Genomic DNA, 17,993 nt, shown 5'->3' with positions numbered 1-17,993 from the left:
TTCCATGTTTTAGCTATTGTGGAGAGTGCTGCTATGAACATTGGGGTACACGTGCTCCTATGCCTCAGCATTTCTACAAACTACTTTTTAAAAAAGCTGTAACAACATCATTCGAACATTTACAAAGTAGAGATGCTAGTGCTGGAAAACACCCCCCCAAATCAATACCTTTGGAGTAGATTCTGGATGTGATAAAACACTACAAAGACCAAATCACCTCCTCTACAGGTGGTGCTGTTAATTTAGGAGAGGACCTGCGGGTAGAGATAATGCTGCAAAGACACAAAATGGCACCAAAAGCAAAAACACGATAAGACAAGACGGTTGTAGACTTCGGAGCTGTGGGAGCGGACTTCATCACCTACTTTACATTCATTCCTAGGGTGGAAAACAAATCTTGGCATACAAAGTTTTGAATCATGCAAAGTTTACAGAAGGCATCCTTCCTGAAACATGTGACTTTCCTGGACCTCCCCAGCTCTACTGGCATAAATACAGCTCCTGGAGCTGCTCTTGGAAAGAGAATGTTACAGGTGGAATTGTGTCCTGTGAATTAATAGAAAATCTATATTTCATCTATGCTCTCAGTTCCTGGCACAAAGCTCCCAGAACCCTTGTCATTTTTTAAGTGATAAGAGTGTTACCAGCACTTTTTGTTAAAATACTGATCTTTGACCCTGGTTCCTGACACAGAGCTCCAAAATCCCTTGGGATTTCCTGGGTGATAGGAACATCTTTTGTTCTGACAAGGCAATGCCTGGTGGGATCCTGGTTGGGTGTGGGTCATCAGAAAGATGAAACCATCATCAGAAGCTTGGAACTTTGAGCCTAAACCCCTTTCCTCCTGGAAAGAGGGAGGGACTGGGGGTTGAGTTAATGACTGATCGTGTCTACCAACAAGGTGAAGCCACCAAAAGGATCCCAAAAGTAGGGGATTTGGAGAGGCTCTGTGTTGGTGAATACACTCAAATGTTTGGAAAGTGGTGTATCCCCAACTCTATGAAGACAAAAACTCTTGCTCCCTAGGCCCTTCCTGACCTCGCCCTATTCACCTCTTCATTTTGCTGTTCATCTGTATCCTTTATTACATAATAAACCAGTAAACCCAAAGGTTTCCCTGAATTCTGCAAGCATTCTAGCAAATTATCAAGTCCAAGCAGGAGGTCACGGGAACCCCAATTTGTAGCCAGTAGGTCTGAAGTACAAAAGACAGCCAGTACTTCTAATTGGCATCTGAAAGAGAAGCAGTCTCACGGGCCTGTGGCCTTAACCTGCAGAGTCTGCACTAACTCTAGTTGGTGTCAGAATTGAATTGAATTGTAGGACATCCAGCTGGTGTCTCAGAGAATTGCTTGGTGTAAAAAAGCTGCAGACTTTGTGTCAGAAGTATAGGGAGTATGACAGTAAAGGAGAAAAACAGGAGTGTTTGCTCATGTGGTCCTCTAAACAAGAGATATTGAAGTCCCGATCCCAGTCCCTCAGAATGTGACCTATTTGGAAACAGGGTCTTCTTTGCAGAGGCAATCAGGTTAAAATGAGGTCATTGGGGTGGGTTCCAATCCAACATGACTGGTGTCCTCATGGAAAAAGGAAATCTGGAAACCAACAGGCACACACAGAGGGAAGACTGTGTGAAGACACAGGGAGACACTATCTGCAGGCCGCAGTATTGATGTCACAAGCCAGCGAAGATCTGGGGACACCGGGAACTGTAAGAGGCAAAGAAGGAGCCTTCCCTCCAGGCTTCAGAGGGAGCATGGCACTGGTGACTTCTGGATTTTGGACCTTCAGCCTCCAGAGCTGTGAGACGATACATTTCTATTGTTCCAAGTCACCCAGTTTGAGTCACTTTGTTACAGCAGCCTGAGGAAGCTCATACAGAATGTTAGCTTGAGATTCAAAAGTATGTACCCCAGTAAGGGACACAGAAACAGTGTCAAATTGCAAATTAGGCCAGAGTATACATTTTAGCCCAGAAAACAGTTATTTTTCAGTTCCTGCTGCAGACAAAGGCATGCTTGCTGCTTCAGGCACACTATCTTTGGAAGACCATGCGCCCAGAGCTAGAAATCTGGGTTGAGGATCCAGCTTCTATCTGTGTTAGGCTCTGTGATCTTTGGCCAGGAAGTTAGCTTTGGGCGCTTTAGTTTTCTTAACTGCCTGATGGGCATAACCTACTTAATCATGAGAATTCAATGAGAATGCATGTGTATGAAAATCATCACTCAGTACAAGTGCAATAAATGTGCACTTTCAGGTTTTGCTATTTGCAATCCCATTTCCTATTCCCCCCATTTAAGCGATGAGGAGTTGGAAGCCCAGAGATAACAAAAACCTTTGCAAGATTTTTCACATAGCACCTTAGACACAGAGAGTGTTCAATAAATATCAATTCTTACTTTAAAAAGGGCTCTTAAACATGTCACACAATTTATTATTAATGCCCATTTTTACAGAGAAGGTAACTGAAGCTCAGAGAAGCTGTTGCCAAGGTCACAGAAAAGTCGAAATTCCAACTCAGGTCTGCCTGCCTTTAACACCACGAGGGACATTCTGAGAAAATCCAAAGATCTTCAATTCCAGGCCCAAAGGGAATGGGATGAGTGCTAGTGGCTTCCTAAGGTGTTCTAGGTTCCTTTCTTGCTGGTATTTCAGATGTTCTTACCTGCAGGCTGCCTTCCTTCAGGGTCAGTGCCTCAGAAACTGGTTCTTTGGAAGCTTGGAAACACTGGTTCCTGGCCATGGCCTCAGAAGTCTGAGGTCCCAGATCCCCTGGGCCAGGTGATATTAATGAGTCAAATCACCTCCCTGAGCCTCAGGCTGCAGACAGGCCAGAACCTCTTAGTTTGGTTTTTAATCTCCACCCTGCTTCAAAAATAGTGTGGTGTAGCTTACAAAAATAGATCTGGAACATCAGTCCGATCACAAGAAAACTTGAGACAAAACCCGAACTGGGAGACATTCAACAGATACTTGACCAATATTCTTTAAAAGGTCAAGGTTGGGGTTCCTGGGTGGCTCAGTTGGTTAAGCATTGGGACTTTGGCCCAGGTCATGATCTCACGGCTCGTGGGTTTGAGCCCTGCATTGGGCTCTGTGCTGACAGCTTGGAGCCTGGAGCCTGCTTTGAATTCTGTGTCTCCCTCTCCTTCTGCTCCTCCCTTGCTCGCACTCTGTCTGTCTGTCAGTCTCTCTCTCTCTCAAAAATAAATAAAACATTTATTATTTTTTAATGTAATTAAAAATTTTTTAATGTTTTATTTCTGGGAGAGAGAGAGAAGAGAGAGAGAGAGGCGCAGCGTGAGTAGGGGAGGGTCAGAGAGAGAGGGAGACACAGAATTCAAAGCAGGCTCCAGGCTCCAAGCTGTCAGCACAGAGCCTGATGCGGGGCTGGAACCCACAAGCTGTGAGATCATGACCTGAGCCAAAGTCGGAGGGCTCAACCGACTGAGCCACCCAGGTGCCCCAAATAAAACATTTAAAAAAAGATTACAAAATTTGCTTTTGTTTCTCTCTGTTGGTATCAGTTTTCTATTGCTGTGTTTACAAATCACCACAAATTTAGTGGTAATTACATTTATTATCTGACAGTGTTGATAAGTCTGGAATCCAGGCATGGCTTAGTATTATGATTAGGGTTTCTGCTTAGGGTTTCTCAAGACTGCAATCTAATTATCAGCCATTGTATGCTTCTGCCCTGGAGGTCAGTATACTCATTCTAGCTCGCTCAGGTTGTCAGCAGAACTTAGCTCCTTGTGGTTGTGGGACTGAAGTCCCTGATTTCTTGCTAACTTTCAGATGGGGACCACTCCCCACTCCAGAGACCACACAGAGTTCCTTGCTCTGAGGCCCTATAAGCAGCTCACTACGTGGATGTTTGCTTTCTTCCAAGTCAAAAGGAGCTCATTTCTTGGATTTCCTTTATCTCTGAACCTAAATTTACTTTTAAGAGTTCACCTAGGAGGCTCCCGAGGGGCTCAGATGATTAAGCATCTGACTCTTGATCTTGGTTCATGTCATGATCTCACAGATTGTGAGATCCAGCCCTTGGGCTCTGTGCTAGCAGCATGGAACCTGCTTGGGATTTTCTCTCCCTTTCTATCTGCCCCTCCCCTGCTTGAGCTTTCTCTCTCTCTCTCAAATTAAATACACAAAAATAAAAAGCATTCATGTGGGTCTGCCTGGGTGGTTAAGTTCGTCTCTTGATTATGGCTTGGGTCATGATCTCAAAGCTTGAACCCCACTTTGAAGCCTGCTCAGGATTCTCTCTCTCCCTCTCTCTTTGCTCCATTGTATGTACACATGCACACTTGCTCTCTCTCAAAATAGATAAATAAACCTTAAAAAAAAGAGTTCACCTGACACTCCATTGTACATCTGAAATTAATATAACACTCTATGTTAACTATACTGGAATTAAAAAAAAAAACAGTTCACGTCAATGGGTCAGGGTTCACCTGGGATAATCTCCATTTTGATGAACAAAGCTGATTAGGGCATTATATCTGCAAAAAATCCCTTTTGCCATATAAAACAACATAATTACAGGAATAATATGCCATCATGTCTATTGATCTTGCCCATGCCCAAGGGGGTGGATTGTATAAGGTTGTAGATGAATGAGGGACATTTTAGAATTATGCCTACACACTGCTTATGTGCAGTTTTCATTTTTTAATTATTTACTTTCAGTTTTCATATTTTTAAAAGTTTATTCTGTGCACATGCATGCTTGCGCCTGAGAGAGAGGCAGAGAAAAAGGGAGAGAGAGAATCCCAAGCAGGCTCTCAGGGTAGAGTCTGACATGGGGTTTGATCCCATAAACTGAGATCATGACCTGAACCAAAATCAAAAGTTGAAAGCTTAACCGACTGAGCTACCCAGGTGTCCCTCCATTTCTTCTTTTTTTAAATAATGCGTATGATTACTTATAAGGAAAACAAATAAAAGTTATTAAAAGAAGAGAAAGCAAACCAGTCTCCCATGAGAAATATAAGTGCTGGAGTAAGAGATATTTCTTTTGTGGGTATTTATAGAAAGAGAGCTGTGTGTACCTTTGTCAGCTAAATTTCTACTGTAAAGACGGCATTCCACACGATTGTTTCTTATCACATCCATAGTGTGGGATACTGGTTTCATGCCGATGTATAGTAAAGGTAATTCCAAAAATAACAAAGTCCAGTTTTTGCAGACAGATTCCAATCTAGAATTCACATGCAGCATCAGGTTGCTGCATGTTGATTCAAATCTTGGCAATGACTTGATTTAATCTGGGGCTCATAGATATGCTTTGGAGGAGTCTTCCCATGAACTTCTAAAACCATATGCAAAATGTTGTGCACGTATGTGTGTGTGTGTCTGCGTGTATTCCTTTGTGAAGAAAATCCACTGGTTTCATCAGATTCTTGAGAGTGTGAACAAACAAAAACAAAACAATTAAAAAAATCCTTGCTCTAGAGCAGGATTTCTTTAGCATGGGAGGTTGTGGGAGGTTGTCCTGTATACTATGAGATGTTTAACAGAATCCTTAGCCTCTGCCATACAGTACAGGAACATCCCTGAGTTTTGATAACCAAAAATACAGCAACAACAACAACAAAATTTCTAGACATTGCCAAATGTTGCCTGGAGGGGATGGACGTCACTTCGAGAGCCACTGATCTTCTGGAAGATTGGAGAAACGAAATGTAACTAAGGTGACATCTAGCTTAAAACAGCCCTGAATGCAAATTGCACCTCTGCCATTAGGATCTTGGGTAAATTAGCTCATTTTAGCCTTAGTCTGTTTCCTCATGTGTAAACCGGGGATATAGTACCTACCTTATCGAAATAAGATTTCGATAAAGATCAAAAGAAATAAAGCATGCAAAGCTCTTTGCAGGGTGTCTTATATGGTAAGCATTTAATATGTTATAGCAATTAATATTGTCCCCAGGGTTGAGACCATTATTTCCCTGTGTCCTTTACTTATTCACTCAACAGGTATTTACTAGCTGGTGTCAATGTGCCAGATCTTTCTTTCTTTCTTTTTAAAAAGATTTTATTTTTGGGGCGTCTGGGTGGCTCAGTCGGTTAAGCGTCCGACTTCGGCTCAGGTCATGATCTCACGGTTCCTGGGTTTGAGCCCTGCGTCAGGCTCTGTGCTGACAGCCAGCTCAGAGCCTAGAGCCTGCTTCTGATTCTGTGTCTCTTCTTCTCTCTGACCCTCCCCTGCTCACGTTGTCTCTCTCTCTCAGAAATAAATAAAAACATTAAAAATAAATAAATAAAAAATAAAAATATTTTATTTTTTATGTAATCTCTACCCCCAACATAGGGCTCAAACTCATGACCCTGAGACCAGGCATTACATGTTCTACTGACTGAGCCAGCCAGATGTCCCTTAATAAATATATATATTTTAAGTACAATCTGCCTCCTAATGTGGTCTTGAACTCACGACCCCAAGATCAAGAGTTGCATGCTGGGGTGCCTGGGCGGCTCAGTTGGTTAAATGTCTGACTTTGGCTTGGGTCATGATCTCACAGTTCATGAGTTCAAGCCCTACATTGCACTTTCCGCTATCAGCCAGCTTTGGATTCTCTGCCTCCCTCTCTCTGCCCCTCCCCACTTGNTCAGCACAGAGCCCGACGCGGGGCTCGAACCCACAAACCGCGAGATCATGACCTAAGCGAAAGTCGGACGCTTAACCGACTGAGCCACCCAGGCGCCCCTTCCCCACACATTTTTTAATGAGCTCTCCTTGAATTATTCCTTCTCACACTCTTACCTGGTAGGTACTATTATCATCTGTGTTTATCTTTGTGAATGCCACTTTTAATGCCAGCGTAATATTCCATTACATCTATTTTTAGTCCCTTCTTTAAAAAAAAAAAATTTATATCTATTTTAGCCTCCCTTCTGAGATCCAGACCCTTGAATCCACCTGGGTGTCCCCCCAAGAATGTTTAAATTTGGCATCTTTGGCCAATTAGCCTAGTGCCTAGTACCTAGTAAGCCTTCCATAAAAATGAGCTATTACTGGCCATCAATGTCATTTTTACCCCCGCTGTCTGATCTACATCCTCTTTCTACTCCTCAGTAGGATCCCAGAATCACCTTTTTCTGTCAGCAGTCTTGGCCCTGGGTTAAAGCCCTGATTTGTTGTCCCTGCGGGGAGCCCTTAGGAGAATCCACCCTGGTTCTCCCACCTGCAGAGAAGAACTGAAGCAATAAAAATGAAGACACTCTTACTCCAAGCCCACACTGCACTGAACAATCATTTCGGTGGAGAGAATTTGCAGGCGGTAGACAGGACATAAAGTTCCCCCACAACAGCTTTGCTGGGTGTGCCAGCAAATGCTGGTGATTCATGGCACCACAGGGGCCTGTGGGAAAGAGCGAGATTTATACTATTGTATAGTTACAGCAACAGTGTCTGCTGAGTGCTCCGGAACTGTGGTTCATGGTTCTTGGGGCTAGAACAGTAGCAACTTGGCAGCCACAATCAGGGAAGCAGGGCAGCACAATGGTAATGCCATCCGGCTCTGGGCGGGATAAATCTGGATTTGAGTCCCATCTTTGCTTCTTCTCACTATCTAGATAATAGTTAGCAGGCGTCTCTGTCACGTTTCACCTCTTTCCCCATCTGTAAGGGAGGTGATGCTAATGATGGTTAGTATTTACGGACTGCTTACTGTTCAGTCAAAACAGAAAATTGTCTCTATTCAACTGTTACCAGTTACTTAAAAGTAGGACTTATTTTTTAAATACAGAACGGTATATTCTCCTGCCTCACAACACACTCGTTATAACTTGATGACATCTAAAAAATAAAAACATGTATGTGGTTCGAAAATGGAAATCAGTACAAAATGAGAAATGCTTTCATTTTTCGACCATTTTGTATCTACAAAAATACCAATTCCACAGGATTCAACCTATTATGTGCCAGCCCTCGTTCTAAAGCTGTACATAGTATTAACTTCCTTAAATTCCTCAACAACCCCACGAGGTAGTTACACTTTTTACCTTTCCTTGGTAATAATGCTATTTCTCCCCTGCGGGAGAGTGCCGGCAATCTAAGTGGCCTCCACGTGATTTAAAAGTTTGAGAAACACAATGGTCAGTATATGCAATTAAGTGCCAACCAGGATTATCCGTCGGGTGTCCGAAACACGATTCCCTTGGGGCGCCACACACGGCGCGCGTTTGGTTCAAAGGGCAGTCCCTTACCCAACCGCACCTAGAGACCAGCCTCTACGTGGTGCTCCAGGAAAGGCGCGCCGGACTCCGGTTCCTCAACCAATCTTGCTAGAGTAGGCGTTCTCCTTGCGAACAAAAGCGTTCGGAGTGACTGCCACTATGGCCACTCACCGCCGAGCCCAGGTCCATGCCTCCAATCACAGCGGCAATTCCAGCTGGTGGAGTCGTTCTGAAGAAGGGCGAACGGAGGAAGATTCCCGCCCCCCCAGGAGTGCTCAGCCAACCGCGGCGTCCTGGCGGCAGCCGCTGGGTTCGGTTGCGCTGTGTGTAATGATCTGGGGGCCCGAGGGCGGGGCGCAGGCGAGGGTCGGCCGGGAGGGGACACTTCCCGCGGGCGCGCGGAGCGAGGACGGTGACAGCCACGCGCGCACGTGCGCGCCCAGTCGCAGCGCGGCCCCGAGACCTCCAACGGCCGCTGAGAGGCGCGCGGGGGCTGCCCCGCTGCCGTCTAGGGGCTCCGTCCCGCGGCGTCCCCCGCGTCCCCGGCCCGAGTCCCTGAGCGCCCGGCCGTGTCCACCCCGTCCGTCTTGGCTCGTATTTCGTCCCCGTGGCCATAAGGGCCCGCCCCCCAACTCCCCTTTACGCTCCCAGGGCAGGGTCCTCACGGCCCATGCTGGCCGCTGGGGGCCCGCGCCGCCCAGACAGTTCCCCGGCCGGCCAGCCGGCCACCATGGTGGCCCTGAGGCCTGTGCTGCTCCTCCAGGGGGGCTAACCGGTCCAGAGTGCAGGCCTCGGGGCGCGAGGGTCCTGGGCCTGAGCCCCGCGCCATGGCTGGGGCCATCGCTTCCCGTATGAGCTTCAGCTCACTCAAGAGGAAGCAGCCCAAGACGTTCACCGTGAGGATCGTCACCATGGACGCCGAGATGGAGTTCAATTGCGAGGTAACCGGCTGGCAGCCCCGACGGGCTGCGGTAAGGGGGAGCCGGGCGGAATCCGGTGGAATCCCCGCTTGCTGGGCCCTGCCACGGGTCCGACGCCGATCCGGGCGCCCCTGCCGCGGTGACAGTCCAGGTGAAAGCTTGAGGGATTGAGCTTGTATCATCTCTCAGCATAGACAGAGTCGACCAGAACCGGAAGGAGCCATCTAGGCCCAAATCCTCATGTTAAGAATAATTGCTGCTATTTTTTTCCCCCCATAGGGTTTTTGGGTTTGGAAGCACTTCCTGAAGGTTCTCATTCATTGTTACTGCAAGAGGCTGGAACTATCCGTAGTGGAGAATTCTGGTTTTCAGTGTCAGGCTTAAGCTCCAGCTTTATGGTCTTTTTTACTTCGTTAGATATTATGTGCCCCAGGTATTAAAAGTTACATCTTGTATAATGGAAAGTCTATACTTATTTCTCTTTTCCAAAGCTTACATTTTTTGGGGAAAAAAGCTCTTTAAGAAAAGATTTGATGTTTAATACTTTTCATGCAGTTTACATCATGATGATAATAACAGTTATCATTCGTTGAATACATTCTAAATGTCAGACGTTCGTACCTTTAATTCTCATAACAACCCAATGAGGTAGGTACTCCAAACCATGTATCTAGTAAGTGGCAGAGTGGGATTTTAAGTCAAACTTCTAGCCAAAACAATACTGCCTTTCAAGTAGTGTAAGTCTTTGCTAGTCCAGAGTGTGTTCTGTGAACCAGCAGCATTGGCAAGAGCGACTTAAGTCAGGGATTGGCAAACTTTTTCTGTAAAGGGCCACAAAGTAAATATTTTCAGCATTGCAGACCAGGCCATAGGATCTCTGTTACAACTACTCAGTTCTTCAGCTCTACTATTGTAGCCTAAAAGCAGCCTTAGGATTGACTTCCAGCTTGACAGCGTGAGGAGCCCCATTGACCTCCCCTATAGGACTGGTGAAAATTACTTTAAAAAACTCAACCATTTAAACCCTCTGGAAATGGTCCTCAGGGCAAACAGCCATCAAATGAGTAAACATCTGTTCAAGAAAAGCTATGAAAATTTGCTAAGTAAGGTGAGAGTTTATGGTATTTGAACCAAGGCTACTGCTTCCCTCCCCACTTCCAACTCAGCCAGGGGGAGATCCACTCCAGACTGCTGCAACACAGAACACAGGGCTCCTTCTTTCCCCTAGCTCCCTGTCAGACCACTTTCTTCCCGGGAGGATCAGGACTTAAGTGTTTCTTATCCTGTGCAAGGCTTCTTGCTGCCGAGACTAAGTCCCAGGTGTGAACAGTTGAAAGATGGGGCTTCCTTCTTTTATCCAGCTCCTACTTAGGGAATGGGAGCTGTGCCTTGGGTAGGGCGCACTGAGACTACTGGGGTCCCATTTGCTCTTTTCCAAGCCCTAGCTTGTGCGATGGTGGTTCTATGCCAGGAGAGGCAAAATAAGACCTCTGATTGGTCCTCCCCTTCAGAGATTTTACCTGGAGGGAGAAGTCTTTAAAACCTGTAGCTCCTGCTCTCTTCCCAAAGGTTGGTTGTTCATTTGCAACAAAATGTGGAAAAGTTTATGCCTAAGGGAACTCTTAAAAACAGCAGAGGTTTTGGTGAAGGGCAATTAGGAGGAGATTGTGGATTTACTGAAGATGCTACCTATAGGCCAGCTAGTTTGCCGAAGAAAATCAGAATAAGACAGCTGGTAAGAGCCAGTTTGGGATTATAACTGTGCTCTCGGAAGGGCCACCTTTGTTTTGTTTTGTTTTGTTTTCCTTTCTTTTCTTTAAAAATTTTTTTAAAATGTTTATTTATCGGGGCGCCTGGGTGGCTTAGTCGGTTAAGCGTCCAACTTTCGCTTAGGTCATGATCTCGCGGTTCGTGGGTTCGAGCCCCGTGTCGGGCTCTGTGCTGACTGCCAGCTCGGAGCCTGGAGCCTGTTTCAGTCTGTGACTCCCTCTCTCTCTGACCCTCCCCTGCTCACGCTGTCTCTCTCTCTCTCCTAGAAATAAATTTAAAAAATATATAAATGTTTATTTATCTTTGAGAGGGAGAGACAGACAGACAGAGCTTGAGTGGGGGACGGGCAGAGAGAGAGGGAGGCACAGAATCAGAAGCAGGCTCCAGGCTCTGAGCTGTCAGCACAGAGCCTGATGCAGGGCTTGAACCCACAATCTGTGAGATCATGACCTGAGCTGAAGTTGGATGCTTAACCGACTGAGCCACCCAGGAGCCCCCAGAAGAGCCACCTTTGACTGAATCATTTTGTAGAGTGAATTATGCCCTAGGGCATGGTTGAAAATAATAGAACAGTAAAACACAATTTTATTTTATTTATTTTTTTAATGTTTTCACGATTTCTAGGAGAGAGAGAGAAAGAGAGACAGCGTGAGCAGGGGAGGGTCAGAGAGAGAGGGAGTCACAGACTCTGAAACAGTCTCCAGGCTCTGAGACGGCAGTCAGCACAGAGCCTGATGCAGGGCTTGAACCCACAATCTGTGAGATCATGACCTGAGCTGAAGTTGGATGCTTAACCGACTAAGCCACCCAGGCGCCCCTAGAACAGTAAAACACAATTAATGGAGTTTAACAGCTGGGTGCAATCAGGGGAAGGAGCAGGAGCCCTACTCTACACTGTTACCCCAGGATGACTGTGGCCATAACCAAATTTGTGCCTTCCTGAGGAACAACATCATAGGCCTTGACACTGTGTGAAGGAAATAGATTTCACCAAAACATTCCAGCCCATCACTAAAGAAACAAGCAAATAATAATGTCTGGGGTGGGGAGAAATAGTCCAGTATCTATATTATTTAGACAACATATGATCTAAGATGTCTGGTTTCTAACAAAAAATTATGAGGCATGCAAAGAAACAGGGAAATATGACCTTCACAATGGAAAAAGATTAGCAACTGAAATTGCCCCTAAGAGTGACCAGATGTCAGATTTAGCTGAAAAGGTTTCAAATAGCCGTTACAAGTAGGTTCACAGTACTGAAGGAAAACATGATTAATGAAGGAAGGCATAGGCATAGGAAGGCCTGGGTGATGCAATTGGTTAAGTGTCTGACCTCAGTTTAGGTCATGATCTCACGGTTTGTGGGTTTGAGCCCTGCATCGGGCTCTGTGCTGACAGCTTGGAGCCTGGAGCTGCTTTGGATTCTCTGGCCCTCCCCTGCTCATGCTCGCTCTCTTTCTCTCTCTCTCTCTCTCAAATAAATAAAGATTAAAAAAAAAAAGACGGAAGGCATAATGACATTTTTGCATCAAGTAGAGAATATCAGTAAAGAGATGGGGATTATAGAAAAGAAGCAAAAAAAATTGTAGAGTTGGAGCACCTGGGTGGCTCAGTTGGTTGGGCGTCTGACTTCGGCTCAGGTCATGATCTCACAGTTTGTGGGTTCGAGCCCCACGTCGGGCTCTGTGCTGACAGCCAGCTCAGAGCCTGGAGCCTGTTTCAGATTCTTTATCTCCCTCTCTCTCATCCTCCCCTGCTCACGCTGTCTCTCTCTCTCTCAGAAATAAATAAAAAACATTTAAAAAAGTTGTAGAGTTGAAAAGTACCATAACTGAACTAAAAAATTAACTAGAAGGGCTCAAAGTAGACTCAAACTGGCAGAAGAAAGAATTCTCCTGTTTGAAGAGGAAATTATAGAGACTATGCAAGCTGAAAAACAGAAAAATATGAAGAAAAATGTACACAGCCTCAGAGAAATCATTAAATGCATATGTGAAAAGAATACCAGGAGAGGAGAGAGAAAAATATATTTAAAAAAAATAATGACTGAAACTTTACGAATTTATGGAAAAACAGTAGTCTGGACATCCAGGAAGCTCAATAGACTCCAAGAGGATAAATACAAAGAGATACACAAACAGAAACATCATAGTAAAACTGCTGAAAGTCAAAGACAAAATCTTTAAAGCAGCAAGAGAAAAATGACTTGCGACATACAAGGAAACTCAAGTAAGATTAACAGCTATCTTCTCTGCAGAAACTGTGGAGGTCAGAGACTGTGGGATAACATATTCGAAGTGCTCAGAGAAAATAACTTGTCAACTTAGAATCCTATATCCAGCACAGCTGGATATTTCAAAATGGCTATTTCAAATATGAAGGTGAAATACTTTCCCAGATAAACACAAACTAAAGATGTTGCTCAAAGACCTGTCTTACAAGAAATATGAAAGGTTCTTCAGGCTGAAAACAAGTGACCTCAGATAATAATTCAAACCTACATGAAAAGAAAAAAGAGCACCAGGAAAGATAATTATGTAATTATAAAAGACAGTAGAAATGCATATTTTTCTCTTCTTATAACTGATTTACTTTAATTTTAGAGAGAGAGAGAGAGAGAGAGTGCATGTGCAAGTAGGGGAGAAGGGCAGAGGGAGAGAGAATCCCAAGCAGGCTCCACACTCAGTATGGAGCCTAATGCAAGGCTTGATATTATGACTCTGGGATCATGACCTGAGACAAAATCAAGAGTCAGATGCTCAACTGACTGAGCCACGCAGGTGCCCCTTCTTATAACTGATTTAAAGAGCAATTGTGTAAAATAATACGTATATAATGTACTGTTGGGCCCATTACATACAAACATAATATATTTGTGGTATACTTGCCAATAGCACAAAGGAGGTAGGTCAGAGCAGAGCTGTAATGGGCTGAGGAAATGGCCACAGATGGTAAAGTAGTAACTATAACAGTGTATCGTTGGGTTAGTAATTTTAACAAATGTCGTGTGTGTGTGTGTGTACACATATATATGTATATATACACGTATGAATAATATATATATTGTATACATATGTGTATATTTTATGTATGTATATATGTAATTTTAATAGGTGTCATATATATGTGTGTATATATATATATATGAAAAATAGTCTGCAAAAAAGGAAAAGGGAAAGGACCTATATAGGAGTAATATTTCTATATATCACTGTAATTAAGCTAGTATAATCTGAAACTGATTTTGGTAAGTCAAGATTATCTGGTAAACCCTAGAGCAACCACTAAAAACAAAAAACAAAATAAATCCCAAACACTTAAAAAGTATAGTGAAGGAATCGTTAAATAAATTTAAATGCTTCATTAGAAAATATTCACTTAATGAAAAAGCAGGTAGTAAAGGAGGAATAGAGAAACAAAAAAGACATGAAACACATAGAAAACTAAATTAAAATGGCAATTGTACACCAAATAATTAGATAATTTAATGAAATGGACCATTTCCTGAAAGACACTCAAGAGGAAACAATCGGAATAGACCTAAAACAAGTGAAGAGATTAAGTCAGTAATAAAAATACCCACAAAGAAAGGTCCAGGCTCTAGGTAGTAGAGGCCCAAGTGGGTTCCCTACTGAATTCCACCAAACATTTCAAGAACAATTAATATCAATTCTTAACATACTCTTCCAAAAAATAGAAGAGGAGGGAATACTTCCCAACTTATTTTATGAGGCTGGCATTACTCTGATACCAGAACCCAACAAACTATCACAGTAAAACTAGAGACTAAGATCCCTTATCAATATAGAAGTAAAATGGGATACCTGGCTGGCTCAGAAATCAATTTAAAAATGTATGGAATGGGGCACCTGGGTGTGAGTTGTTTAAGTGTCTGATTCTTGATCTCCGCTCAGATCATGATCTCACATTTCATGGGATCGAGCCCTGGAAGCATGGGGGTTCTGCTCTGGAAGCATGGAGCCTGCTTGGGACTCTCTCTCTCTCTCTCTCTCTTTCTCTCTCTCTCTCTCTGTCTGTCTCAAAAAAAAAAAATATGAAAGCGAAAATTCTTAACAAAACTATTAGCAAACTGAATCCAACAACAAATAAAAAGAATCCTACATCATAACAAGGGAGATTTATTCCAGGAATTCAAGGTTGATTTAACATCTGAAAATCAAATAATGTGATACATCATATGAATAGAATAAAAAACAAAAATAACATGATTGTCTCAATAGATGCAGAAAAAGCATTGACAAAATCCAGCAACATTTCATGATAAAAAAACATTCAACAAAATAGGAATAGAAGGGAGCTTCTTCAATCTGATAAGGAGTATCTATAAAGAACCCACAGCTAACTTAGTGAAAGACAGGATGCCTACCTGCTAAGATCAGGAACAAGAAAAGGATATCTTGCCACTTCTATTCAATATTGTTTTTGGAAGATCTAGCCAGGACAATTAGGCAAGAAAATGAAATAAAAGTGTCCATATGGAAAGGAAGACATAAAAATATATTCAAAGATAACATGATCTTGTATCTAAACTCTAAGGAATCCCCTAAAAAAACTATTTGAACTAATAAACGAGTTCAGCAAGATTGTAGGATACAAGAGCAATATGCAAAAATCACTTCTAATTCTATATACTTGGAATGAACAATATGAAAATAAATTTCTATTTACAATAACATCAAAAAGCATAAAATACTAGGACCAAATTTAACAAAAGAAGTGTAAAACTTATACTCTGAAAGTTGTAAAACATTGTTGATGGAAATTAAAGATGATCTAAATAAATGGAAAGACATCCTTTGTTCATAGATCACAAAATTTAATATTGTTAAAATGGCAGTTTTCCCCAAACTGATTTACTCATTGAACACCATCCCTATCAGAATTTCTGTTTACTGCTTTGTAGAAATTGATAAACATTTCTAAAGTTTATATGAAATTGCAAGGGATCTAGAATAGCTAAAACAATCTTGAAACAGAAGAGCAAAGTAGGAAGACTCATACTTCCTTATTTCAAAACTTACTACAAAGCAACCATAACATAAGAGTACATAACAGTGTAGTACTGGAATAAAGATAGACATAGCAGTCAATGGGATAGAACTGAGTGTCCAGTAATAGGTCCATACTTCTATGGTTACCTGATTTTTGACAAGGGTGCCAAGACCATTCAATGGAGGAACCAACAAACAGTGCTGAAACTGAATAGCAACATGCAAAAGATTGAAGTTGAACCCTTATTCTACACCACATACAAAAATTAACTCCAATGACTAAATGTAAGATCTAAAACTATAATACTCTTAGAAGAAAATGGGGATAAATCTTCATGACTTTGGATTTGGCATAGGATCCTTAGATATGACAACAAAAGCATGAGCAACAAAAGACAAAGGTAAACTTCATTGAGGTTAAAAACATTTGTCCTTTGAAGGACACCATCAAGAACATGAAAAAATATTAGCAAACCATGGATCTCAGAAGGGTCTTATATCTAACATATATAAAGAACTCTTATTGCTCAGTAATGAGAAGGCAGAGAATTCAAAAGTGGGCAAAGGAGGGGTATCTGGTTGGCTTAGTCATTAGAGCATATGACTCTTGATCTTGGGATTGTGAGTTCAAGCTCCATGGTGGGTGTAGAGTTTACCTAAAAAGATGGGCAAAGAATCTGAATAGACATTTTTCCAAGGAAGATAAACAAATGGTCAATAAGCACATGAAAAAATACTCACCTTTATTAATCCATCAGGGAAATGAAAATAAAAAACACAATGAGATACCACTTTACCACAATGAGAGTCAATTACTATGATGACTAGACTCAAAAAAGGCATATAATAAATGTTGGCGAGAATATGGAGAAATTGGAACCTGGATACACTGCTGGTGGGAATGTAAAATGGAGCAGCCACTTTGGGAAACAGTCTGGCAATTCCTCAAACTGTTGAATATAGAGTACCAGTACCATATGACTCAGCAATTCACTACTGGGTATTTACGCAAGAGAAATGAAAACATATGCCTCCAGAAAAACTTGTATATAAATGTCCATATCAGCATTATTCACAATAGCCAAAAGGTGGAAACAACCCAAATGTCCCTCAACTGATGAAAGGGTAAACAAAAGGTGGTGTATCAATATAGTGGAATGTTATTTGGCATGAAGAAGGAATGAAATACCAATACATGCTACAGCATGTATTGAAAACATGCTAAGTGAAAGAAACAGTCACAAACAAATGTATTATTTCATTCATAAGCACGTCTAGAGTAGGAATATCTAGGGAAATAGAAAGTAGTTTTGTGGTTGCTTAGGACTGGAAAAAGAGTGCAGGGATATAGGAATGATAGCCAAGAGGTACAAGGTTTCTTTTTGAGTGAAGAAAATGTTCTAAAATTTAGTGATGATGGTTGCCCAACTCTATGAGTATGCTAGAAACCATTGAATTGTGCACTTTAAATAGGTGCTGATCCCTAATCTAAATTTCTTTTTTTCTTTAATTTTTTTTTAATTAAAAACTTCTTAAGTAATCTCTACACCCAGTGTGGAGCTCAAACTCACAACCCTGAGATTAAGTGTCACATGCTCTACTGACTGGGCCAGCCAGGCAACCCCTGACCTAAGTCTCTCTATTTGATAAATGTTGTGAGAGGGGTGCATGGGTGGATCAGTCCGTTAAGCATCTGACTCTTGGTTTTGGCTCAGGTCATGATCTTGCAGTTCGTGGATTTGAGCCCTGCATCTGACTCTGTGTTGTCCACGCGAAGATTCTCTCTTGGGATTCTCTCTCTCCCTCTCTGCCCTTCTTCCCTCACTCTAGTGCAAGTTCTCTCTCTTTCAAAAATGAATAAACTTAAAAAAAATGTTGTGAGAGACTGACTGGTAGGGAAAGGATTTCTTCAGCCATAGTTTTACCATGAAAATCACTTCTTTTTGGGGCGCCTGGGTGGCTCAGTCAGTTAAGCGTCCGACTTCAGCTCAGGTCATGATCTCACGGTTCGTGGGTTCGAGCCCCGCGTCCGGCTCTGTGCTGACAGCTAACTCAGAGCCTGGAGCCTGCTTCGGATTCTGTGTCTCCCTCTCTCTCTGACCCTCCC

General features: G+C 42.7%; 1 protein-coding gene across 6 annotated transcripts in view; it reads left to right on the top strand.

The window, feature by feature from the left end:
- Positions 1-8,544: 8,544 nt before the first annotated feature.
- Positions 8,545-17,993, top strand: part of NF2 (NF2, moesin-ezrin-radixin like (MERLIN) tumor suppressor) — an 85,657-nt gene continuing 76,208 nt past the window's right edge. For all 6 annotated transcript variants that reach the window (XM_077761635.1, XM_077761633.1, XM_077761634.1 and 3 more), the window contains exon 1: positions 8,545-9,125. In XM_077761635.1, coding sequence (XP_077617761.1) covers positions 9,012-9,125 — 114 coding nt within the window. In that variant the 5' untranslated portion in view covers positions 8,545-9,011. The remainder of the gene's footprint in view (positions 9,126-17,993) is intronic.

This window comes from Crocuta crocuta, unplaced genomic scaffold (assembly GCF_008692635.1).
Source record: "Crocuta crocuta isolate KB4526 unplaced genomic scaffold, BGI_CrCroc_1.0 scaffold348, whole genome shotgun sequence".
Taxonomy (NCBI): Eukaryota; Metazoa; Chordata; class Mammalia; order Carnivora; family Hyaenidae; genus Crocuta; species Crocuta crocuta.
This window is presented reverse-complemented; position numbering and strand designations above follow the sequence as displayed.